This window comes from Camelus dromedarius, chromosome 16, assembly GCF_036321535.1.
Source record: "Camelus dromedarius isolate mCamDro1 chromosome 16, mCamDro1.pat, whole genome shotgun sequence".
NCBI lineage: Eukaryota > Metazoa > Chordata > Mammalia > Artiodactyla > Camelidae > Camelus > Camelus dromedarius.
This window is the reverse complement of record NC_087451.1, coordinates 39,796,972-39,824,291: the sequence shown is the minus strand read 5'-3', so window position 1 is coordinate 39,824,291 and position 27,320 is coordinate 39,796,972. Positions and strand designations below refer to the sequence as shown.

The window sequence follows — 27,320 nt, the reverse complement described above, 5'->3', positions numbered from 1 at the left end:
GTATACAGAGCATCCGGCTGATGGCAAGTTCCTAAGAAAGCTGCTTTATAAACAGGATATAATTACCACTAAGATTTCAACTAAATACAGTTAGCGCCTGAAGGCCAATACATTCACCCTGATGGGCACACTTCTGCTTTGTAAGGCAAGACCTCTGGTCAGTTGTCTTTTCCTATGTTATTGGCCAAAAGTTTCCTATTTCAAGGGACTCTTGGAAGCAGAATACTGAGATGTCAGCAAGATCATGGGGCTTTAGAATTCGCTAAAGCTACATTTACTCCTAACAGATGTAGCATACATGCCCAGTCCACACGCCTGAAACTTGTCCGTGGATCATAACTCTCCGTTCTCAATGACAAAATCTTAATATGAAAGAGATATGAAGATAGAGAGAAAACGTCACCAAACAGCTGTGACCAGAACCCCTTTCCATCTGCCGTGGCACCCTTCTGTTATCTAAAGGACCGTCAGAGTCGGCTAACTCAGGTACCACTTCAACGGATGGACTGGGCAACAGCCACAACTTTTAACGCACCCTAAGTGACGGACTGTGGGCCAGAGCTGGACGCCCAGACAGAGACATTGACAAGGATGGTGAGATGCTCCGATGGGCCCGGGGCACGGCCCAGAGGAGAGAGAAAGCCCATGCTGATCACTTCCTCTGACTCCCCGGGCTGGGGGCTTCCTCATTCTGAAGGTGTGGAAGGAAGCAGGAGCACCAGTTTCCTTTGCCAAAAACTTAAAATCCGGTCTGTGCTTGAGGCCCAGAAACAGACACAGCTCCCGAGGGATGAAGAGGCAACAAGCGCTTTCAGTCCCTCAGAAAGAAAGCTGCTTTATGAATACAGAACGTTATCACTACTACACTTTCCAGATAAATACAGCTCTCCTTTGTGCTACAAATGCATTTTTATTGACATTTTGGCAGCAACGTGGTAAAAGAAAAGCAGGTGATCTGATGCTTAGAAAGATGTGACCTCTGTAGGTATGAAGGCAGCTTATCTAAGCAAGCTGTTAAGTGCTGTTTTTACCCAATATTCTGATAGCAGGAAATACTAAGAAAGCCCTATAATTAATAGGCAGGGCCTGGCTTCCCTTTCTTGGCTCAGACTATTGTATTCACTTTAAATTTCATCCAGTTGCTCTGGGTATGTTGCAATCTTTGAATCGCAGGGGTAGGTCAACACAGCAGCTGAAAGCTTGTTAAATGAGTAACCATATTACTGGTGTCACATCTGCTCCCAAGCGGGGGGAACCCTTTCTTAATTGGTCAGCTGATCCTGGCGTGAACCAGCACAAGGGAGGCAAGAAAGACCTTTCCCAGAAGGGATGGTGGGGGAGTGAGTGCACACCTCCCTCCGACACGCCACTCTCCCAGACTCTGGGGTTCATTTCCAATGGGATCAAAGTTTTGCAGTGGGGAAAACAGGAACTCTTACCCATGTAGAGGATTCCATCTGAACTTCGGCATGGGGATGCCTGCACCAACTCCGGGATCGTAAAGGGAAGTTTCTTTTAAAAAAAAAGAAAGAAAGAAAGGAAAGAAAAAGCAAAGGGAAAAAGAAGTTAACCAAGTCTTGTGCAATTATTACAATTTTACTGCACACATTGTTTCTGTTACCCAATTCTGCTAAAAAGAGAGAAGCATTCTTGATGGTAGAGGGGAGTGTTCCTAACTGGAAACCAAGGAGAAGAGGTACCCCAGGCTCCCCCAGCCACTTGCGACAAGCCCTCGGCTCCCAGGACCTGGGCACTGTAAATGCTAACTTCCTTTCCTCCACAAGCCCCTCAAAATTGCTGGTCCAGAGCACTTCTGGGGATGACACAAACTTTGCTGAAAAGACACACAAATATGGAGAGTTACAGAATCTTTGAAATTTGGGGGCAGCAGGGACAGAAAGAATTCTCCTGTCTTGGAAAATCGTTCCAGAGCCGGCCAGACAGAATAGAAAACGCTCTTTGGGGTGGGAGGGAGCCCTGAGACTGTTGTGAAGAGAAGCAGCCTGGGTGCCCAGCTGAAGCCCCAAGGGAAAGGAGTCACTTTGTGGGTAACACAGGAGTTCGAGGTGGGAAAAGAAGTTCTGATAATTCTTCAGCAAATAATTCTCTACTGAAAAACAAAATAAAACTGGGCCTTTGGGTATGAAAAGGAGGTTATGGTAGGTGCCAGGAAAAGAAACTCAGGGCAATCCACATGTTTCAACTGCATTTCATCATAAAACCGATTCTTCTGAGTCTACAGCTGACATCTGACAAGTTCTTCTGGCCGATGTTTGTTTCAGAATACTTTATTTTTGGAACATTCTGTGTTCTTGAAACTGTCCTGTAGATGCCTGCTTCTATGACACTGTCACCTTTTTGTCCACGAAAGTAAAGATTTTTCTCTAGCTTTAATAAACAGAACTTTAAATAACCAATAACGTGTGGATTTTCTCATCATCCCAACATTGAAACTAAGACTTCGAAAAGGAAAACAATGCCACGGAGAGGCTGCAATGACTAGGTTTCCAACAGATGTTTCAGAGGATCAGAAAGTTGTCATAAGGCTTCCAGCCTGGAGTGCTGTGGGGTCCGCTGAGCACGGCTGCCTTGGGCCTCCTGATTCAAGGCCCAAGCTGGAAACTCGCTGTTCCCGGAGCGGCTAAGTCACAGCATAGGGAGGCTTTCAGGTGGTGATAAGAGGGTCCTTCGGAAGGTGGAGCTCTTAGGAGCCTCCCCCACCCCAACCCCTGACGCCGTGGCCTTGGGCACATTCCTCCACCTAGATAGGCGGTTTCCCGTACCTCTAATGTGGAGATAACTCGTATATCCCAGAGGGCTGCTGAGATGTTGGAATGAGACACTTTATACAAAGTCTTCATAAAATAATTCTGAAATACCCAAACTAGAACTCACAGGACACTTATGATCTAGACCAGTGGTTCACAAACTTGGCTGCACATGGGAATCATGCAGAGCCTTTTACAACCTTTTACTGAAACAGAGCCTACAAACAGAGCTCACGTAAGTGTACGGCTCATTAAATTTTGCAGAGAGAAAATGCACCCCTGCAACCAGCACCAGATGAAGAAATGGGACGTTTTCAGCACTCTGAAAGCCCCCTTCTTGCCTTCTCTTCCAATCACAACCGCTGCCCCCTAGCCACCTCAGGTAATAAACCATCATCCTAACCGCCAAACAGCATAGACTAGTTTTTCCTGTCCTCATGCTCCATAAAAGTGAATCACTCAGTGTGCAGCCTTTCTCGCTGGTCTTTTATCCAAGCTTCTGCTGGTGAGGTTCATGTATGTTGTGCAGAGTCACAGATTGTCTGTTCTCACTGGTGTAGACTATTAAATTCTAGGACTATTCCGTAACTTACTTATCCCATTTATTACCCATGTCATTTGGGTAGTGTTCACTTGCTGGTTATCATAAACAGGCGAAGCACATTTGGGTCCATGTCTTTGGTGAATATATACACACATTTCTGTTGGGTATATAACCTGGGAGGGGATTACTGGGTCATGAGGCTTTGACAGATACTACCAAACAGTTTTCCAAACTGGTTACACCCATTTATACTTCCACCAGCAGTGGACAGGAGTTCTGGTTACTCTACTGCACCCCAACGCCTGTTTTCTTTTTCCACTTTTCTTGTTTTAGCCATTCTAGTGAGTGGGTAGTAGTATGACACTGTGATGTTTTATTTCTGTGCGTTTAAAAATTTGCCTTTCCCTATGGACCATCTTTTCATATGTTTGTTGACCATGTGGATATCCTCTTTTGCCGGTTTTTCTATTTTTCTATTGGTTTGTCTTTTAAAAATAAACCATAGGAATTCTTTACATATTCTGAATATGAATCATCTGTTGAATATGTGTATTGCAAATACATTGTGGCCTGCCTCTCTTAATGAAGAAAAATTCTTAATTTTAATAAAACCCAATATATCAATTTTTTCTTTTATGGTTAGTTGTTTTATTTGTTTATTTTATGGTCTGTTGTTTTATTGTCTCTAATTTTAAAAATCTTTACCTGCTCTAAGGTCATGAAAATGTTGTACTCTTCCTTTTTCTTAAAGCTTGGCTGTACATTTCACACCTAGATTTGCAGTCTACATGGAACTGAGTTTTGTGTGGCTGGTGTGAGGTAGGAGCCAAGATTTTTTTCCATATGGAGATCCCAGTTAACTCATACCATTTACTGAAAAGACCGTCCTTCCCCACTGCACTGCAGGGTCTGTCACCTTTGTCACAAATCAGGTGACCATCTATACAGGACTGTTTCTAAATTCTCTTGTCTGGGGAGCTTTTTAAAAATCCTTGATCTGTTAAATGGAGACTTTGGGATTGGGACCTAGACGGTATTTTTTGGAGTTCTCCAGGTTATTACAACGTGCAGCCAAGGCTTAGAAGCACTGGTCTAGACTCTCAAGTGGAGGTGGGAAAGGAATTATCACGTGCCCACCCCCAGCCCCTCAACAAGGGGATGTCTGCTGGGGGTGTGCATGGTGTTTCCAACTATACAACCTCCCAAATTAAGGATCACTAAAGTAAGCCCTGTTACTGAAAGGAGTATCATAGCCTTCCAGTGTGCTGGCTAAGCCATTAGAACCTGCTGGTCTAGAGCAAGGTCTCTGAACTCTGGGCTGTACATTTAAAAGCTCACCAAGGAAGCTATGAAAAGATATTGACGCTCAGGCCTCACTCAAGACCACCTGATTCAGAATCCCTGGAATTTTTTTGTTGTTGTTTCGTTTTTTTAAGCTCTCAAGTGATCTCAACACGCAGCTACAGTTGAAGGTCAGTGATCTAGAACCTCAGGAGGACAAAGAAGCTAAATACACTCACCGTCAGGCCTTCATTATTCTTGCCCCCGAGCGTATACAGGCTGCCATCATTGGGATCTGGGAGGAAGGCAGGCCTAGAGATTAAGCAGTAAGTATCAGTGATAGATTGTAGCCTAGGGCACAGAACAAAATACCAAAGCCATGCAAAGCCATGATTGGCAGGGAGCAGGGAAGTGGGGGGGGGGGGTGTAAGACAATTCCACCCACTGCTTTCATTTTAGCCACAGATAATAAACTATCCTTAGGGCAGCATACATTCTACTCGGATGGAGGAAAGCAACCTGCAAAGGGAAACCTGTGCAAAATCACAGAAGAGTAAATCATCATTTGGTCAAAGCACTCTGGATGAACGTAAAATAAATAAGAAAGACACAGCACGTCTGCTTGTCAGTTTCCAAGTCAAATGTATAGAGAACTTCAACAATTAATATTTAATAGCATGGCACAGTACATAAACAGGGAGAACAAATCTACCTTTGGTGTTCAACAAACATTTATTTTGAAGAAGCAATGAAAGTAGACTCTGAAAGCTGGACATGAGAAAGAACCTGCCAAGGAGATGGGTCAAGGTCTCATCAGTGGCCTTCCGTGAAGCAGGTCTGAGGTGCTCTTTGGTAAAGTTAACCTGCTAAAGACTGACTTACGACTAGTCACTCAGCAACCCCTTGCCGAATCTTTTCTCCACCCAGGACATAGCATCCTTTGAGGCTCTTAGAGGTGCTATCCAACCTCTGCTCCGACACACACACTCCAGTAGTGGGTCATGTTCGTGCATCCTCTCCATGGCTAAGCACTATGAAGAGGGAGAGGGCCAAAGACCCCGGGGTCCTCCTGAGGACTTAGGAAGGCTAGGTCACAACACAACTTAAGTTACATCTCAAGTAAGGCTTTTTAATACCATTGCCTCCCCGCCTCCCCCATAGGGAACTGACCTCCCCTCCCCAATAGAGGCATCTATCACAGCACCTGCAAGACATCCTGTGTCTCCTGTGTCTCTCCATCTCTCTCATTCTACCTGAAACTCATGCTCCCAGCAACGAGCTTCAGAAATATTGATTGAATAATATAGAAAATGAATTAAAGGGAAGTATTGAAGCAAATCAGAAAACTTACTCTTCAACATGTGTTGGAACCTGCAGGACTGGATCTGTGCAAAAGAACAACAACAAAGGCATCGTCAGGCAGATTATATCAAGATTCCGAGAGTCCCCAGGACCAACTCACAAAGTGTACGGATAACTTAAATTCATCACTGGGAGATAACGTATGTGAAGGCACTTTAGAAAAGTCACACACAGAAACACAAATGTGAGCTCCCATGACCCTCACTGAGACTGGAGAGAGGGCTGAGGGCAGAATGGAACTGCTGTCAAGAAACGTGCATGGAACTTGGGCGATGGACAGAGAGGGACACACCAGTGACAACCCAAGTAGACAATGGGTCACAGGGTCGCTACCTGACATACCAAGGACTTCTAAAACCTAAATCATCATTTGGTCAGATACCTGGTTGTGGCACTAGATAGTCCCATTAGGAAAAGCAAAACTGCCTTAAGAAGCAATTTTGCTGTTGATGAGAATTTGGATGGTAAACCCCTTTGGGGCAGCAATGCGACAATCTCAGAGCCTTCAAGGATTCATTCTTCTTGATTCATTAATTTGATTCCTATAAAATCTAGTTTAAAAACAACACAAACTATAGAAAATGCTTTCTGTACAAAGATCTTCACAGTAGCACCACAAATGACCTAAATATTCAATGGTATGGTTAAATTATGGAATGTCCACTTGGCAGCAAATTAAGGCTTCTAAAAGGGCTTATAAAGTTTAAAAACATGTAGAAATCTTTATATTATTATGTTCAAGTGAAAAGATAACATTGTACATAGAGTATTATTGCAGCTGAGGAGAAAACTTTCAATGTGCATTTAAAAAAACTAAATGGAAAGACAAAAAAAATGTTAATTGTAAATTATCTTTGTTGGAAATATGACTCCCCCACCTTTCCTGTATTTCCCCAAATTTCTACAAAAGTAGGCATTACTTTTGAAATAGGGGGAAAAAAGTTTTTTTTCTCCAAATCAGTTTTAATATTTGCAGTAGTCCAAAATGGCAGAACTTCTCCCAGGTGCAAATCAAGAGGGCGCTCCTGACTCCATGGGGTGGATGGTGGCGGGGGTGAGAGGACGTGGACACAGCAGTGCAGTAACAGAGCTAAAATCCACAGGCATGAGGCCGCACAGCAGAGAGGCACTGCCAGCAGTCAAGACCCCGTGGGCTATCCATCACTTCAAAGCTGGGGGGCGAGAACGTCAAATACTGTGATATGATGTTGGATACCGAGGTCCAGGCTCCACGGGCACTGCTTCTGGTGAGAGACAGCTGTCTAATTTCCCTAGCCAGTTGGGATTCTCGGATGAAGAAAACCCTTTCAAGCCTTATCACATGTTGACTTTGCTTTACAAGCCCCACTCCGACATGAAGGCATACAGTGTTCACAACAACCGAAGCACACACACCACACGTGGTCTGTGGGCAGCAAACAAACAATTCATTAAAACCAAGAGCATTTCAGGAAACAGGAGGAACTTTCAGTCAGCGAGCACATGTTTATCGTTCCCATTAATCACCTCCCGGTACACTCTCACAAACAGACTGATGCAAGAGACAGGAAATGAGGGCACACGGCACTCACTCTCCTGAAACGAGTCAAGGTGCAATTATAACCCGGCTCCTCCAACGCAGCCCTGAAGCCGTGCACTCCGGGAGGAGAAGAATGCCATATTCCAAAGAAAACACAGCAGTCCAGAGGGCGTCGTTTTTGGCTGTTTCAGCCACTTAAAGGTATCACGGTTAAACACAGACAAAGAAGGCACTACCAAATTCTAGCAAGTCACCAGAAATAAGACGTGGACACCAACAGGGTTCCGATTCTTGTTCCTGAGCTTATCTTGGCTGGACAGTTTGCTCGCTCTCAGGGTCTCGTCCTTAGGGGCAGATTTTTCTGCTTTTCTAGAGCTTATCCACTGGTCACCCGCCATGGAAGCCTCAGGTCCCAGAGTGTATCCTGCACCAGAAAGGTTCCAGTGAAGACACAGGCCGCTGGCAGGAGCCAGGGAAGGATGGATGGGCACCTACGTCACTGTTTACGAGCCATGCTTTCTCCTAGGCTTGGGAGGACACGAACTCCAGCAGGGGCGCCTTCCCAGCCACTCGGTAAAACAGGGCCCCTGAACAAACACCGGCAGAGCTGCAGGCCACGTCGCAGCACGACTACCAGGACAGCTGACGGAGGCATGCCAGTGTGTGACACTGACCTGTTACACAGATTTTTTTTTTTTAAATCATTTGAGGTTTGCTTGAAAATGCTACAGGAAAAAAAAATCGTATGGTGGGGCAGATAAAACAGAAAACGGCAGCCTGTTGATAACTGTTTAAAAACAGAATTGACAATACTGATCTGTCATTTTATCATTCTCTCTACAAAGGCTTGAAATTTTCCATAATAGGAAAGGTTAGAGATGAAAATGCTTGGAAAGCCAGCAAAATAAAAGCAAAAAGCATCACCTGAAAATGTGCAATGAAAGCCTAACGTGAAAAAGTAGTTGTTTGGGATTTAATAATGAGAACCGGTACCAGGCAAGATTCTTGCTTTAAAAAAAAATCAGCCACGTAAAAAGAAACAGTGGCCTAGCTCTAAGACTATCAATAAACACTGCTACAAAATAAGCCTCTCTATCTATATGGAGTCTGATAAGGATAAAAGGCATCTCACAAAGCTATTCTACTTTCAGAAGGAAAAAAAAAAGGGTTACTTTGCAAGTGTAAAAAATGGGTGTGACTCAAGGTAAAGGTTAACACATCAGAAGAGAGGGGGGAAAAATGGCTGAAGTCAGTGTTTGGTCTCCAAGATTAACGCAGGGAGGAACAGAGCGGCCCACTTCTCCGGGGGTAGCCGCTGGCCTCGGTTTCCCTCGTAGGTCCAGCTCAGGCCTTTACATGGGAGAAGCCCGGCTCAGGCAAGGTGACATTCACTGCTCCTGTTCTGTGCTCACTGACTAGTCCTTTGCAACCTGAGGCAGAAATGACTCAAAAGAGATGTTCAACATCCTTCCTATGTCCAAGTTCATAAGGGTAAAAACTTAAACATTTTCATCTCCAAAAGAAGTGAGTTTCCGTCTTTTCACGAAAAACCTTTTCACCTTCACCCTCCATCCCATCCTCTCGCAAGCCTTGTACCTTCTCCCTCAGAACCGGGCCCCAAATGCACACCTGACTTGGCTCCCTTTTGAGCCCTGGGACTTGAGGTCTCGGTCCTTCAGCACCAACAGCTCTGACCTTTCTGCTACTTCCCCAGCACCCGGGGGATCGCACACGCCTGCTGCCCTAGACCGTGTGGTTCGGCCCTCCCCGCCTTGAATCTCCCCACCTCCCGGCTTCTGTGGCCCTGCACCGCCTGGTTTTTCACTCTTCTCTCTCCCAGCCCCTCGTCCCTCCTCCACTCCTCACTCCACTCCTTACTCCAACAGGGAAGAAAATTTCTGGATCCACCCCTCAGTTCTCCCAGAGAGCACGTCCATCTCTGTAGCTTCCCCACGTGGGGAACTCTAAGTCCCCCTCCCGGGAGCTCCTCTTTGTGGACCAGCTGGACATTTCCACCATCTCCTACCAGCACCTCAGCCACCACTTGCCCAAATCACACCCTCCAGCTTTCTCCCCAGACTGGTTTGACTATCTTGTTTTTTTTTTTTTTTTTTTTTTAACACTATTCTAGAAGACAGGCAGGCCTCAAACCACACTGTGGACACTCATTCTCCCCCAGCACATGCCATGGGATGCAAAACTCTATGGTCTATTTCTAGAATGACCATCATTCTGTTTCTTACTCCCAATATCCCTTCAACATCACCAGACCCTTTGTCTTTCAAGCACTCCCTTTTCTCCTAGTCAATGTGGCCTTTGGAATCAGAACAACCTAGGCTTAAATCCTAGCTCTGCCAATTACCAGCTGAGTGACCTCAGCAAAGTTACTTCATCTCTCTGAGCCCTAACTGCCTCATCAGTAAAGGGAAGAAAAGAAATAGAGATGACAACACCAACCTTATAGGGCATCTCTATGTGGATTAAAGAAGGACTAAATGTTTGTTGAGACTTAAAGCCAGTGCCTTGACAGAAGAGAGTAATCCTTCCATAGACATAAATCAGATTATCTTCTCTGCCACTCACAATCTTTTGACGGGTCCCATCTCACTCAGCAGAGACTAGTGTTCACACAGTGGCCTACAAATCCCATGCAATCCCACCCTCCCACAGCCATTCTGGCAATCTCCCATTGTCTCCTCCTCACTGCATTCCAGCCATCATGAAATACAGGGTATTCCTTGAGTAATGCCAAGCCTGCCACTGCCTCAGGGCCTTTGCATATGCTGTTCCCGCTACCTAAGTCTTTGATCAAATGTCACCATCTCAGAGAGGTCTTCCATGACCACCTCCTACCCACCACGTTTCCCTACCCCTCATCCCTGCTTAATTTTTCTCCGTGATACCACTTCTGAAATACTGTGTATTTTACTTATTTTTGTAATGTCTGACTTCTGACCATTGTAGATCCACAGGGGCTGGGGTTCATCTTTTGCTGTCTGCTACACCCCCAGCATCTAAAACAGTGCCTGGCACCCAGGAGGTGCTCAATATTTATTGAATGGAGCAATCGATGAATGTTAGTTTCCTTCCTACTTTCATCCTCGCCCTGCCTGGATATCCACCGTTGATCACGTCCTGGATATCCACCGTTGATCACGTCTGTAATCCAGCAGCCACGCTCTATCAACCCTGAGCCCAGAATCCACCTTGCAGTCCCCTTTCCTCCGCCCAGGCTTCGGAGCACTGTGGAAGAAAACACTCATCACTTGTAGAGACACCATTAAACATGTATGGGCAGCTGGGCCCCACGTCACAGGAGATATATTTATCTACTTCCTGGTTGGCCTCTGTTCTCTGTTCCTCACACCTGGTATTTCCAACCTCCACTCCTTGCCTCAAGGCTCCCTACTCTCCGCCCATGATGCCCTTCTTGTGACACAGAGGAACTGGGGGGGGGGGCAGGGTCAGCACCTCGAAACTTTCTAGCCTTCACCCTTCACGTTGGCCCAACTCCTCCCTTCCCTTCACACCTCTGTAAAAGGACATGCTTTCACCTCCGTGTTCACAGCTACTTCACACTCACATATCCAGAGCCCAGATGATACTGTGTCTCCAAGGAACTTCATGCCCTTCCAGCTAACTCTTTCCCTTCCGCCTACAAACAGACTGAATCTCTGGGCTCCCCCTCCCTCCTCTCCACATGCTCCCTGTTCTCTCCTAAATGCATCTACCTTAAGGGTGCAGTGTGTCTTGAAAAACAGACACATCCACATAGCTCCCCTCATGATCAAGATATGACATTTCCATCACCCCCAAACATTCTCTCACACACCTGTTGATTCAAGGTTCCCCACTCCAGACAACCACCGATACGTTCCTTATGTTTGTTCTAAAATTTCACAAACAGAATTCATACAGGAGGTTCTCGTTGGCGTCTGGCTTCTTTCTCTCTGCATCATGCTTCTGAAATTCATTCATATTGTTGTATCAGTTTGTTCTCTTTTACTGCTGACTAGGCCTCCGCTATATGGCTATCCCACAGTTTGTTTATCTATCTGTTGGCAGACGTTTGGGTTATTTCTAGTTTTTGGCTGGAAGAATGTGAACAAGCTGCTATGAATGTTTGTGTACAAGTCTTTGGACCTATATTTTCATTTCTCTTGGGGAAATACCTAGAAGCAGAACGGCTGAGCCGTACTGTTTGCATTTGGCTTGACATGAAACTGCCAAACAGTTCTCGGAAATGTCTGTACGGCTGTACACTCCCACCAGTGTGGAAGTTATCTATAGTTTTAAAAATGTTGATTCCTAGGTCCTTCCCCTAAGGAGTGGATTCTGTAGGTAGGGCCAGGGAATTTGTGTTTTTAACACATGCAAGGTAGTTCTGACTCTGAGCCAGACAGGAAGCCACTGGTCCGGCGCCTCTCACCTTCGGAGCCTTTCTCACCTCACTCTCTGCCCTACCCTCAGGATAAGCTCAAAACTGCCAGCGGCAAGTTCCAGGGGCCCAATCTAACACTTGCAAATCCCTCTTATTTGGGCTCTACCTGACATCTGACAACGTTCTCCTGGGGAGTCCATCACCCAGTCCCACTCCCCACTGCTCATGGGGCACCTCAGTCCCCAGCCTGTCCCCCTCCCCCTCCTAGAACCTGCTCCTGCTTTCGCACCCCCCAGATGGGCTCGCTGACCCCACCTCCACCCACGCACACAGCCTGGAATCTCAGAGTTCTCCTCGACTCTCCCCTTCTCTTAATTCTAACCCTCTCCCATTCAATTAGATCCTAAGTTTTATAAGATTTGACCTACTTTCTCAAAAATCTACGTCATCCCCCTTTTCATTTCCTTTACCACCACAAAATGCAGCGGTCGCCACTTCCCACTGGGTCTACAGCAGCCTCCTAGCCAGGTCTGTCTCGGATCTCTGCCCTTCAGATCGTGCTCCACCCGCTGCTGGAGAGGGCTCCGCGAAGGCAAGTCTGTTCCCGTCTTCCCTCCACGTAAAATCCTACAACAGATCCCTCTGCCTCCCAAATATCTTCCGTCTCTGTGGCTCAAATCAAACGTTCCCAAACTTTCTTGGTTCACAGCACCCCTTGTGTCGGGGTAATTTCTCCCCAGGGCCCGAGGCCAAAAGAAATACCCAACGGTTCCATTTATTGAGCAGTCAGGTCCAAACGACTTAGGTACTTAGGGCCTTGCAACGTAGAAGCCATGTGAAAAAGCAGAGCCCATGCTTAGCATGCACGAGTTTGTGAGTTCAAACCCCAGGATCTCCAATTAAAAAAAAAAAAAAAAAAAAAAAAGGAGGTCTAGAAGCCATGTGAAAAAAAATACTATATATAAATTGAAAGAAAAACACTTATTTCATTGTTAACCATAATCACTTAGTAATGGACCGTGCGTACTTGCTGAGTGCTACACACATACTTCAGATCTTACACTCACATAGACACGGCCACGCTCATTACCATTCCACATAGATTTTCACGTAGTATTTGACACTGGTGGAGTATTGCTGTGTTTCTCGCACACATTTAAACCAGCTGCAGTGCCTCAAGAGAGCACTGTGGCGCCCAGGCCCCTCAGCAGGGTTTGGGAACCACAGTCCTCGAGCATTCAAGGCTCTGCAAAATCCAGACCCAATTCTCCTCCGTGATCACCCTTCAATCACATCTCTTCCCCAAACTCAGCCCACGCTCTCGTGCTGGTCTCTGTGCTCACCATTACCTGCCCCAACTCCATTTGCCTAACTCTGCCAGTCCTTCAAACACCCCTTTCCGCAGAAAATTGGAAACTGAACGCCCACTGCACTTGGTATGTTCTTACGATGCACTTACCACATTTCTTGGGCAACAGGCACTTCATTGCATGTGGCCTCTCTGGTTCTTAAATATCTGGGGGCTGGACTGAATTTTAAGCCCTTTATAGGGCAAGGACCATCTAGCTTGTTTCTTGTGAAATACACACAGGAAAGTGCCTGGGGCTAATGACAGTTCAGTGAATAATCAAAGTGAACTCCTGTGTAACTGCTGCTCAGGTCTTCGCTTCCCTTACACTTAGCAGGTAATGCTGTCTGCAGAATGAAAGGAAGTCAAGAATTTAAGATATCCAACATTGAATGTGGAATATAGTCATTCAAATACCTTTATCCTAATGAAAAGAACTTTTTCACACAGACACCTACATGATACAAGCTGACAAAGAGCTGCCCAGGCAGAGCTCAGTCTGTTCACTCACATTTTAAAATTATTTAAATTTATGCAAAAACTGATGTGGCATTTGCTTCAAAATAATGGAGGAGAGGGGAAGGGATGGTCATGTTGATCATTACTGAAGCTGGGTGCTGGGTGCACAAGGGCTTCATGACACTGTTCTCTTTACTTTTGTGTATGTTAAAGTTTTTCTAAAATGAAAAAAAAATTTAAAAAGAGAAGCTAAAAAAAAAAAAAAAAGCTACTTAAGGAAAATCTTTCCAGGAGGTTGAAAAGAAAGGCCAGTTCTTCCTACCACCCTCAGCAATAGTAGAAATCTTGACAGCCTGATCCTACACTTCCACGGGGCTGGAAGTGCAAAGAGAAATCCCCGGAGAACAGCACGAAGGACCCTGTCAGCATCAGGTCAGGCTTCCCTAGACACAGAAAAATGTCTCTGATGAAGTCAGCCACAATTTAGGTAACTGTCTCAAACCGGAGTTTGGGCCCGACGGCCTCTCTCTGGAGGTCACTCTGGGCAGACTTACGCTCACGTAGGAAGGAGTAAGATCCCTTTGATTACAGAAGCCGCAAGAACAGGCTGCCCATTTGACTGGCTCTCAAGGAGCCCTAAGAGATCGTTCTCTTCTCTTCCCCAGATGAGCATTGATATTTCTGGAACACGGTGCTGCTCCGGTGGAATCTAGATGGGCCCTGCTCCTCCTCGCTCTTCTTTCTAAAGCACAACCGCCCAGTTGCCCCCCCACACACACACTTGGCATTTAAAACCAGCTTCCTCTCTGACTGGAAGACTCCTCCAGGTTCAAGGACGACGTCATGACACAGTTGGAAATTCTCCAAACCAGACCCTTCTAAGGGCACCTCTAGTAATAATTTAAAGTGTTCTGGGCTGGCCCTTTTGAAAGGTACTTAAGGACCAAAAGACTCCTAATGAATTCCTAACTGCCTTATGATCCCATTTGCTTATAAAAATTGTTGGTAGAAACAAGGTCATTCACCCCTCCCCAACTCAAAACTCAAGTCTCCCCAATGTGGTTCATGCACTCAAGTGAACCAGTTAGGGAATACTTCTCCCCGCTGGCAGCTCACTTCCTCCCTCCAGAGGAAAGGCACTTCGGTAATCTACATCTTAAACTCCCATTAAAGTTGTTAGGTCCAAGTTGTCGGGTAGCAACTCTCAAACGTTCCTCAAAGTTCAGCTTTCATGAGGAGAACATTTCAAAATGGGCATCTAATCAAAACCTCCTCAAATACACGATGAAATTCCAAGTCTCATCAGAACTGGGAGAGGATGCCACAGGCTTTCTTTCAGGGTAATCTCTGCAAGTCACCAAACGTCATGCTTGACAAAGATGATCCTGTAGAAACACCAAAGTAATCTGAGAAACCGCCCAGTACTGATGGCTGTCGAATTCTACTGTTCTTACGCATCCTCACCTGGGCAGAAGTAACTCAGACCTGAAAACGCACACTGAATGTTAGAGCATTCCAATCGTGCTCAACCAATCGTGAAGGACTGAAAGAGGGGAGGGCAGGACAAATTAACGCTTGGGCCTACGCCCCAGTGCCTCTCAGGATGTCGTTAACTTCACAGAACTCATTCTTGAGCCATGGGAGTGTTTCATCCAAAGACGAGCAGAAGGACAATAACTAAGTCACAGCCCAAAAAGGCCTTTTACCTTGTACTTCAGCGGTGTTCACAACTGTACTCCAATACATACCAAGAGATGCTGCAGACAGTACCCACCCGCTGGAGTTGAAATCTGTGCCACCAGGTGTGGTGACTGCTATTCATGGGGGCCCCTCCCTAATGTGAGGTGTATTGCTCTGAAGCAGACCCCACACATGTGGAAGGGACGTGACTGGGAGTAACGAGACCAGGCACCAGTTGGTGCTTACTGAAGCTGACTGATGGGGTAAGGAGGGTTCATTACATCATTATCTCTTTGTTTGTGTATGTTTAGAATCTTGGTGATAAAAAAAATACAAAAAAGAAAAAGAGAGAAAACACTTTTTTCAAGATACTCAAAAGCAGAAACAAGTCTCTGTCATATTCCTTCTCAAAAATTTAGTTTTCAGTCCTGCAAAACAACGGAGAGCAAATAAGCACCTTCTTGTGCTTAAGCAATGAAGCAGAAAGATGCCTATCTTAAGCCTAGAAAACTCCTGAAGAGAAAACAGGTTAGAACCACTAACTCAACGTCATCCCTTTCACAACTTCCCCTTCAATCCTGTTGCCCTCGCACCTCTGAGTGCGGTCTCTGACTCTTCAGAGGAATGTGCACATTGCCTAAAGGATACGAGAGAAAACCAACTGCAGAAAGTCGCAAAAAGCCATGCAACTCAAGACCAGACACTGGAAGTGGAAAATTCCATGACGATGCATCCTGAGGAGGCAAAGTCAAGCCCCATCTGTTTCTCAGGGTTCCCAAAAGAGGTCTGGTCAGGAGGGCTCTGGTACCCGAGGTGGCGCTGCGTGTCTCAGACGTTAACTGAGCATCCCTCACTGTCTGGAGACTCCATTCCCTCAAGGAGTTAGAACGCAAGACAGATGTAACTACTGGAATCCAGTAGGAAGACAAATGTAACCAAAAAGTCACAACAAGCAGGAAGCGCCACACCAGAGGCTTCAGCGCAGTGCCTCTGGGACCCACCAAGGGAGGGGCTCCCGGGGCTTGAGGAGTCAGGGGCTTGAGGAGTCAGGGCGGTGAGCTGTGAAGGGGGTCTTAACGGATTTGCAGGCGCCTAACACTGCAGGCTGCTGGAGGGGAGGGAGCATAAGCAGCAGAACACACTCTTTCCCGGCCTGGAAGGGCTGCGCTGTCAGCATGGAAGGAGTTACGGGAAGAGGCACATGCTTAAACGGGAAACATCCTGGAAGGCTTTCTTCAAACTTCAAACAACTAAGTTTGTTCTGATCCTTCCCTCATAAGAAATCTACAAAATTAACCATTCAGTGGACATCGCAGGAGTCTGGGCCTGTCTAGCTGGGAGAGCAGCCTATTTTTAGGGTAAATAAAGAATGGTTCTAGATCAGACCCGGTCCTCTGTACCTATTATTACTAGAAAGGAGATGGAAGGGAATGGGAGTGAGGTTGCTACAGAATAGACTGCAATCTGATGGTGATCTGAGTGTCAAACCTTAGCATTAACTAGTATTTCAAGGGGAGCGTAAGAAGCCCCAAATTAGCCAATGCAATACAAAAGAAAGTCCTTTAACTGCACCAAGCCAAGGCCAGCTTTGTAAAACTCAACACAAAACATGACAGCAGCATTCGCAGTTTGTACTTGGGCTGGAGGCGCAGAAATGAAACATACACAGCTGTGTTCACTGGTGATATTTCAGAGACAGACAGTGCCGTTGCTACAGTTACAAAATCACAGCTTAGAAAGATCGCACCTGAGGTAGACTGTCAGGACTCAAATTAGTTTTTGAAAACAAATAAAACTTGTTTTCTGTACTAAGTGTAGTTTGCCGCTGTGATGTGAGAAATCTCCATTTCTGGGAACAGCAACACATGTTAAGTTGAGGAACAAAAGCACCTGCCAGAACCGCTCTGTGGGAAGAAAAAAAAAATTCCTAGTTTTTTGGCCCCTTAAAAAAAAGTAAACAGTTAAGAAACCATGAAATGGAATAACAGGTATATATTTTACAGAACCCCAGTTTCATGACTTAAAGGTGTCTGTCTGCATTGGCAAATTTCTTCCATTTGAATTTGACTCCCCACTCAGGCCCGAGCTCGTGTCCTCCCTCAGCTGGACTGGTGCCGTAGCCCCTGCCTGGTCTCTGCTTCCTCCAGGCCCCGTCAGTTCAGCCCCAACCCAGCACCTGCTGATCCTGTAAAGTGGATGCCAGGTGACTTAGTCAGCCCGGGCTGCAGTAACAAAATAATGGCCTGGGTGGCTTAAACAACAGACATTTATTTCTCACAGTTCTGGAGGCTAGAAGTCCAAGATCAGGGTGTCAGCATAGTTGAGTTCCGTTGAGAGCCCTCTTCCTGGCTTGCAGACGGCTGTTTTTCACTGTTTCCTCACGTGGTGGAGACAGAGTGAGCTCTGGTCTCTTCGTCTTCTTATAAGGGCACTAATCTCATTATGGGGGCACCACTCTCATGACCTCATCTAAACTTAATCACTTCCTAAAGGCTCCACCTCCAAATATCAGCACACTGGGGGATAAGGTTTCAACATCTGAATTTGGGGGACACAAGTATTCAGTCCACAACACCAGAGTATGTTACTCTCCTGCTCAGATTCCTCCAGCGGCTTCAAAAAAGCCAACATTCTTAACATCAGCCACTAGGTCCTATACCTGTGGTCTCCATGGGGAGGGCTCAACAGGCAGTGCTCAGGAAATCTACAAGGGCATTTCCTGGTGGTCACAGGAACTGGGTGGTGATGTGGGTACTAAGTGTAGCAGGACAGGGATGCTCGGTAGGCTGAAAATCACCCATATCTGCAGGCCGCTCTGACATCCTGCCAGACACTCACATGGGCCAAAAACCTTTAATAATTATCTGAGCCTACAACCTGAACTGCTTTACATAAAAGTGCAAAAGCATTCTTTGCATAATTTTACCCAATGAATCTTCTCAAACCGTGACTACTGTGTAAATCAAGTAAGAATGTACTTCTCTTATTTGAAATGTTACAAGAATTGTTCACCATCTTGGAAATCCACTCACCATCCTGTCTGCACTTCTGTCAGCCTGCATTAACAGCACAGCGTTCACGGGTGCAGTGTCAGTATGTCAGTATGCCTCCAAAGCGTTTCCATGTTAAATTACATACATGTGGTGAAAAGTCACTTTCCTACTATTTCGGATTACCAGTCAGGTAATACATTTCTTTTTCTTTTTTTTTTTTTTTTATTCTTTTTTTTATGTAGGGGGAGGTAATTAGGTTTATTAATTTATTTGTTTTTTAACAGAGGCACTGGGGATTGAACCCAGAACCTTGTGCATGCTAAGCACACACTCTACCACTGAGCTATACTCTCCCCCTAATACATTTCTTTTTAAAACTGTGTGTGTATGCAGGTTACTGTCTATAAATTGCATTTCAGGCAGTGATGGGGACAACAAATGTTCTGAGGGGAGAGGAAGTTGGAAAGAGACAAATGTATGGGATTAACTGATACAAACTACTATGTATGAAGTAGATAAGCAATAAGGGTTTACTGTATAGCACAGGGAATTATACCCAATATTTTGTAATAACCTATAATGGAATATAATCTGCAAAAAGAAAAAAAACAAATCACTATGTTGTATACCTGAAACTAACACAATACTGTAAGCCAACTGTACTTCAAAAAAAGAGAACTAAATATATATATTCTGAAAGGGAGCACTGCGTCCCTAACACGTGGCCTCTGAGCTCTTCTTTTACTTCTCCCCTCCGGCCCCTTCCAGCCGCTCTCACCTCTGTTCTTCTGCTCCCTGCTCCCTGCCTGGCACTGCGCCCACCTCTGCCCCACCCCACCCCCTGCCTTCTGCACAAAGACTCCCCAGCCTCCAGGAGTTCTTGCTCAAATAATTGAAGCCTTCTCAGTGGGGCCTTCTCAGTGGGACCATCCCTGTAAAATTGCAGCCCCGCCCAGGCCGTGCCCAGCCAGCCACCTGGCACTTCCCAGGCCGCTTCCCTGCTTTATCTTTCTCCACAGCCCTTATCACCACTATGTAATTTACCTCCTTAACTGTTTCCCCCACAGAATGAAAGCTCTGTGAGGACAAGGACTTTGCTGTATCCTCAGAGCCTAGAACGGTATTTGGATACCTGTATAATCTATTTACATATTAAAGGTTTAGAAATACCAATTTAGAAATCTTTAGGTATAACTGCAAGATAAAAATTAAATTCAAAAACTCCGGGTCTCTGGTACCATCTTTAATCTCAGTATGGAAATATATATATCAAGGCTACTGATACCCAGGGCTCAATTTAGCTAAAATAAGCCAGTTTATTCTCAGAAAAACAATGAGACTTAGCACATACTGAAATTTCAGTGAACTGAATTTCATTACTTGAAATTATTAGACCTTAATCAGCTTTCTCTAATTCTGCCTTTAAGTGTCTTTAACCTCCCTGTTCTGCCCACCGAACCAGCTGTTGGATTCTCCTGATCCTATTTCTGGCATGCCTCTCATCCTCCCCACCCCCTCCCTTCCCCGGTCCCCTTTTCAGGTCTGCCCCATGTATCACTGGCCTTCCCGGCCCTTCTTGTCCCACACACTGCTGTTGGATTGTTCTGGAAGCAGGATCACTCACCTGCTCAGTTGCACCAATGGCTCCCAACCTCCTGTTCACTCAAGTACAACAGGGCTCAGCATCCCTTGGCCTCCCTCCCTCCACCTTCATTGCTAAGCTCTTCCCAGATTGGACCTGTCCCCACATCCTAGACCTGGTGCCTCCTTTGCTCCTTTCCAGGCCTCTCTCCGTTGGAATTCAGTCCACCTACTGAGGCTCAGCTCCAACACAACATTTCACAAAGCCTTTCCTGCCTACCCCCCAGCTACCGCCTCAGCTGGACCTGGGCCCACAGCGGTTCCAGGCACCTCTCTGGTGGTCACAAAGCCGCTCTCTGCTGAAGTTCTGTGTACTTGTCATTTCTCCCTCCCAGACTGTGCCCTATTGGAGGGCACGGGCTGTCTTTTCCTTGTTTGTGCCCCATACAGTGTCTTTCATAGACTAAGTTCTCTAAACACGTGTTAAATTTAAAAGGAGGCAAATTCTTTAAGCTCTAAGTGAGAGGAAAGAACAGATTGATTCTTATGTTTGGCTATGTAACAAACAAGGCAGGACACAATTTTGCTGGATACAGCTGAGGCTACTTGCAGAAATTAAATTAGACTTGGAGAAGACCTAGTTAAAACAATATATGCAAAAATAAATAAAATTTTTAAAAACAAAACAATACACACAGGGAAAAGTAAAGCAGAAGAATGAAGTGGCTTGGGGCAAAAATGCCCTGCTTGGGATACTGAAACTGAGGGACCAGCGCTAACATTTAACAGTGAAAATGCTGATCTCAATTCTTTTGTGACTTGTTAATTTTCATCTTTGGACAAAAATCAGAAATCCTGAAATACAAAGATCTCTGCTTCAACATGATGGAGAAAGAAGACAGGTAATATTCTGGGAGCCTAGTAATGCAGTGCCACCACCGGGCTCCCCTGTCTTCTCATGACCCCTCGCTCCTGACAGAGTTGGTCCTTTCCGTTACTTAAAGCTCTTGCTGATCCACGCCGGCCCAGGCAGCAGAGGCGGGGAGCCTGCGGTACGCCAGCTAAGGTCATCTATGGATGGCAACTAGGTTTGCTGCTGAATTGACAAGAAGATGTGTGACCTGACATACGTCAATATTTTTCCATCTAAGGTACTGTTTTGGAACATTTTATTAATGAAGGAAAAACACTTGCTGTGCTCAGGAGAATAATGAGTCACAGATTAGTGACAGAAGAGAACACACTGGTCAGACCTGAATCTAAAACCAAATGAGAATTATGACAGGACAGAGTAATAGAGATGACTCCGAAAGCCCCAAATCCCAGGATTTGCCTGGGTTTTATCCGGGAAGATTACTTTGGGAACTGAACACAATTTCCCAGCGGGAGGGCCTCCACTCTGCCAACTATCACCAGGAAGACAAGATCATAAAATGGAAACGTGGTGGAGTAAATGAGAAACGAGCTCCGCCTTCGACTTCCCTCAGCATAAAGAGCCAACAACGCGACTAACTTGGATGCACGTCAAATCTTACAGCTCTTAATTATTTCAGCCTCTATAAAAACAAATGAGTAATTCGAGGTTAGAGAAGATACCTTCTTGTAATTACGATGACAAGATCCTAATCATTAGAACTTAACAAAAAAAAATTTAATGCAGCTTGTCTTCGTAAAGACCAACCAGCCGGAACTATTAATATAAAAGCCTAGAGCCATTTAAACATAAAATCTGAACAGGAGCAAAACAAACAAACAAACAAACAAACAAACAAACAAACAAAAGAAGATAAAGCTTGCCTCTTCAACTGATGCACCTAGCAGGCAATCACAATTCAAGCTGTAAACCCCTCTGAGTACAATTTCCTCTCCTCTCCTTGCCTCCATTATCTTTTTTTATTTTATTAAATAACATATGACTGCTTTTCTCTTCTTCTGGAACATGTTCCCTCAGGAGCAGCTGAGAGCAAACGTCCATGTCAGCCAAGGACCAAATCCAAATTACCTTCTTTTAAAGTCCATTTGATGGAGCCTGTCCTCTTGCTGACAGCATGCAAACTTCCATCCAGGGTTGACACAAACAGTAAGGTTTCAGGAAGCGTCACAGTGCTGGGGCTTCCAAAAATCTGCAATGAGATGTAGAAGAATCCACCTGGTCAATATGATTCTTCACCTTGGGCGTGGACAACCACAGACAGCCCCCCACCCACTACCCCAAAGCTGTCCTTCTAAGATCCAGATGGCGAAACCCAGGCTGAAGAGCACAAGTCCCCATCAAGGGCACATGTCTGGACAACAGCTGGTCAGGACTGGAACCCAGGTCGCCTGATTCTATCTAAGCAGCAATCCTTCCTGCACACAGGCCCTAACATGCCAGGGCTGCAGATTCTGAAATAATCCAGGGACAGCCTCCGCTGAAACAGAGGGAGAAAGTACACTCAGCTTCCTGACCGACTTCCTTCTCTTGGTTGTATTTCGAAAACCTGGTTATCCTGCAAGACTCCATGATAAAGAAGACTGCTAACTCACCCCCACACACCCATACTTACGAAACACAAAGTTTTAAAAGGCAAAGAATTAGAGGAAGATGTTTAAAGCAAAATAGGAAAAAACAATTCTCATTATATAAAGATTTCAAAAGAGACATGTTATAAAATAAAATGTATAAAAGACATAATGCAAACTCCAGATACTGGATAAAGCTCTTTGCACAATGATACTCACTGCAACCCATTTATAAACACACAAAAAATGGAAAGACCTGAACTTCCGATTAAATCTAAATGGCTGAAATAAATTATGATACATACACTCAATGGAATATTATATGTAAACATTAAAATATCACTTGAAAAAAATCCATAATATAGAAAAAGCTTATATATAACATTAAAAATACAGAATCCAAAATTTAATGTACACTGTGGTTATAATTATACTGGATAGAATTTTTTTCTTTGGTCTGCCTATACTCTGCCTTCGCTAGGTACTGTGCACTCATCCACAGGGTTCCCATGATAGCAGCCGTGTGTGTGTGTGTGTGTGTGTGTGTGTGTGTGTGTGCACATGCATGCGCACACACATGCAGGCAATAGCTGGTATGGTCTCCTAGAATAACATCCTTTTGAGGTCTGGACCCACTTAGCGATGCCACTCTGAAATGAGATTCTTCTCTTCCTTCACCATGATACTGTCCCACCAATCAGCTGGTTCCTGTGGGTCTTGAATTAAACACAGGCCAAAGCAACTTGCTTATATTGTAACAGTTTGAATTTTGGCACAAATGCTATTTTTAAAGTACAGGAGTATGGCTGGCTTTTCGCACTAAACATAAAGGTTGGAGGGTTACTTGTGTACGGGAGCCGGACCCCAGAATACCTGGTCACTCTTGGTAAGAGCCAGCATGATGCCCAGTTAAGTTAACCCCTTGAAAATGAAAGCCCAATGGCTCTCCTCAGGGCAGTCCGAGGTGGCAGGACAAACACTCAGTCCCTGAGTTCCTTTTCCCTGGTGGAGACCCCCTGGCAGGCAGAACCTGGCTCACCTCCTCTCAGCCTGTGTCCGGCCTGGGGGAGACGTTCTGCCCTTCGCTCACCCAGGGCCCTCACAAGCCTGACCGCAGGGTCTATTCTCTGTGGAAAGCCTCAAGGCTGAGGAAGAAGAGTCTGCTTTTAACTCCACCTTTGGAACTAGGGAATCAGTCTCTGTACACCCTGGTTAGGAAAACAGAAGCCCCGAAGGTAGGTGGGGTCTGCCCCAGCTGGAATCCAAAGGTCACGTACACCAACAATTTCAGGGGTGTTAAAATTATTTTAGTCCTGAGTATTGATGGTGAAGCCTCATCTGGACCTGCTCACACCTGAACCAGAGGAACACATGTCACCCAGAGCAGTCGGCAGGGAGGACAGTGGCCCTGTGATAAGACCACAGAGGGCTACAGCTAAAGGGGACTGGGGGCTGCCCCCAGTGAGAGGGGGGAGGGTCTGCAGCTTGATGCGGGATGGCTCCAGTATGTTAAGCGGGGGCAGTCTGAAGGCTGAATATGTGAAAAGGGAAGATGTATGCATATCTGGGGGCCCGACAGGCGGAACCCCTGCTGAGCAGCCCCCCAACCCCACCATCTGCCAAACAGTGGCCCAGGAACAGCCATTTTGCACACTGGGTCCTGGGATCAGATCAGAATTGGGCTGAACAATCTGGGTGGTTGAAGTGGTGAGAAGTTAAACTTGGGAGATTCCTGTGGATATGTTTTCTGCCATGTGCACAAATCTAGATGAGAGAGAGGAACTGAGAAAGAAGCCTGGGAAGGAACACGGCTGAAAGGCTGGGAACAGGCGCCCTGGCTCCCACTGCTCCTCAGGCCTGGCCCCTGTCCTTGGGCTCAGGGACACTCAGTCCTTGCAGCAAAATCCCCTCTTTGCTTAAGTTTTAGAACGAGGTATCTGTCACTTGCAACTAAAACAGTCCTAAATACACATACATACGCAAAGCTATTTTAAAAATATACACATACATATACATATATATATATATAAATGATGAAGAAAATATTGCAAAATTACAGCCAGTTTTTTCTCCTGTTTTCTAAAGTTTGTGTAATATGATCACATAATGTGCAATGAATTTTTTATAAAATAGAAAGGAGATGGACAAGTCAGTATGTGGAAGAGAAGCTGGAATTTAAAGGAGCTTCACCTATTTCCTACAAGTAAGAAGTGGGGGGACACGGAAAGGACCTGTACCAGGGAAGACCCCACAGGATCCTGCTCTGTTTCAACACGTGGAGATCTGGAAGGGTGGTATGCTTGGAGAGGGCACGCGGAGAGGAAGCTCCACACCGTTTCTCCATACCTTGTCCCGTGCGTCTCTTCCATCTAGCTGTCCCTGAATTATATCCTCTTATCATAAACCAGTGACCCAGTAAAACATAAAATAAAGTAAAATAAAGTAAAGTAAAGTAAAGTAAAATAAAATAAGATAAAATAAAATAAAATAAAATAAAATAAAATAAAATAAAATAAAATAAAATAAAATAACTTCAATGAGCAGCATTAAGTTCCAGAAGCACTTTCCGTCTCAGGATATTAGGCAACCCAACCACTTTTGATCACTAATATCCACTAAACAAGGGACAAAACTTTAGAATCATAGACAGAGTGAGCATCTAGAATAAAAGAATTCTGTTGTTATTAAAGCCCACAGTACAATTATAATAAACTAAATGCCCTCAAATATATCCTATCATAGTATTAACATTTTAAAGGGTCAATACTTACTAAAACATATCAGTGCTGCTCCACTACTAGCATGGAAACAAAAGCCACCTGCCTCGTCTCAGTATCTTGGAAACCACAGGAAGAGCAATTGTCTACGGTTGGTTGGTGACTCGAAATAAAACACTAATCACATAACTAACACAGTCTTCTAAAAATCTCAGAAAGACCAGGTTTGGCCAGAAGTCAAATATGGCAACTGAGAGCGCTGACAGATAATCACAATGTCCAGTGATGTCACAAACCCTATCACACTTGACAGATTTTTCTCTTCTTTGAAGCTCCTAACAGTTTCAATTAGAGTAAGCCACTCTGAACGGTGTTATTCTTTCATGAGGCAAATTAATATTATAAAATCTCTGCCTATTTTCCCCCTCCTTTTTTAAAGCACAAAAATGCCTGCCTTCAGATACAGTTGCTGTAACTCAAGTGAATTAAATAAGCGTCTAGATGGCTTGTGCGATACCAAGCACAGCTGAGAACTATTTGTGCCACAACATCTAAAAACACTGCTTCACAGTGATGACCTTGCACGTCACCTTCACCCCATCAGTGCTCCCTTTTCCCCTTGCGATGGAGGAAACAGCAACAGGCCCTAGAGTTATGCATGCTAGTTTCCAGGGAGCCTGAAAGAGGGAAGAAAGTGCTGAATCTGCAGATCTGTTTCAAGTTGACTACCTGGAATCTGACGCATTTTTCAAATTAGTGGGTTATATACTCCTGGCTCCCACGGCGACTTCTGAAAACCAATCACAGTAACACTGTGGAGGGTGAGAATGGCAGTGGCAGGTAATCTGGTCTAGCCTAAAACTAGACACCCATTAGCCATTTGGTTCTCTCACACGAGATGACCCCGATATAACAATTCTGGAAATGCTCAGTCTGAGGACCATGAAGCCTGCCAGTTCGGGCCAGATGATGCTGGGGAAGTGGGCGCCTGTAAAACCAGCTTATTTCACTTAGGCTGATTCCTGCTGCTGCCCTGCTCAGCCTGAAAGCCCTCCCGTGAAAACAAACGTAATTCTGGGGCTGGATCCTCGTGTTCAGTGTTCTGATTATAAAGCAAGATTTCACAAAGTCCGGCAGAGACACCATTTCATAAAATGCACCACTCACTTTGCATTTCCCACAAACACATGAAAGCAGCTACCACCGGCTCATACAGAGATGATTAAAAGGTAGTGAGTCGCCAACAATTTCATTCTCTAATATTCTAAACTCAGCTAATTATTAGTTGCACCTGCATTAATTAACTCAGCTGCTTGTATTTCAGGTAAGAAAAAAAAACATTTCTAAAACGAGTTCTGAAATAACTTTGTTTAGAAAATATCTTCAGTGAAGAAGGCACTATGGACACAAGGATGTGTTTAGGTAGCAGAAAAACAAATGAAACAGCCTCTATCATAAACATACAGTTTATGACTCAGTACTTGGGATGGGTCAGGCCAGAGGCAGCTCACCAGTGGCTGGAGGAGAACCACCAGCAAAGCACCGGGCTCGGTTCCAGCTGCCGCGACGATCACTGAGGTGGCTGCTCACTTCCACCCACCCTCGGGTCCCCGAGGAAGAGCAGCAGGAAGCAGGCGGCTGCTGCCCTAAGACTCAGAGCACAGGGCAGCCCCATACTTCTCAAGAGGGTTTTCAGAAAGGCTGCATTTTCCAAAGAAATACAATTCTTAGGTTTCAGACCCACATTTTAAGAGCTAGCCCAAGGGTTAACTGACTACCTAATAACAAGGGTCAGAAATAAGATTAATAAACTTGACACAGACCTTTCACCTGGAAGTCAGAGGGAAGGAGTGGGGCCGTGCAAATGTGTCTCACACCCAGCTCCCAGAGTGAGGCACATGTGATGAGGATTGCAGTATCGGTTAAGGTTCCCAAACTTGTGTATCCTGCCCCCACGAAAAAGGCGTTCACACACACAGAAGGCCCCCACAGTCAACAGGAGAGCCATACATGCCTCAGGTGGCCTGCAAATTGATGAGGTCTAACCCAAGGGTACATGTTTCAAGAGTTAAATGTGTGTGGTGCACTAGTGTTAGCTTAGTGGAAGTAAAAACGGTAAACATGGTTAAAATAAAAATCTTTCCTGTGAATTTTCTCCCCTTCCTATCCCCAACAGACCAAAATA

At 45.2% G+C, this 27,320-nt stretch overlaps 1 protein-coding gene across 3 annotated transcripts in view; it reads right to left on the bottom strand.

Annotated features, from left to right (window-relative positions):
* Nucleotides 1–27,320, bottom strand: part of ERN1 (endoplasmic reticulum to nucleus signaling 1) — a 104,054-nt gene that overhangs the window by 57,996 nt on the left and 18,738 nt on the right. For 2 of the 3 annotated variants that reach the window (XM_064495669.1, XM_064495668.1), the window contains exons 2-5: nucleotides 21,919–22,039; nucleotides 5,945–5,978; nucleotides 4,833–4,905; nucleotides 1,440–1,512 (exon numbers count right to left, since the gene is read on the bottom strand). In XM_064495669.1, coding sequence (XP_064351739.1) covers nucleotides 1,440–1,512; nucleotides 4,833–4,905; nucleotides 5,945–5,978; nucleotides 21,919–22,039 — 301 coding nt within the window. Of the gene's footprint in view, nucleotides 1–1,439; nucleotides 1,513–4,832; nucleotides 4,906–5,944; nucleotides 5,979–10,596; nucleotides 12,720–21,918; nucleotides 22,040–27,320 lie in introns of those variants that run through there. The other variant, XM_064495670.1, reaches the window with a different exon arrangement.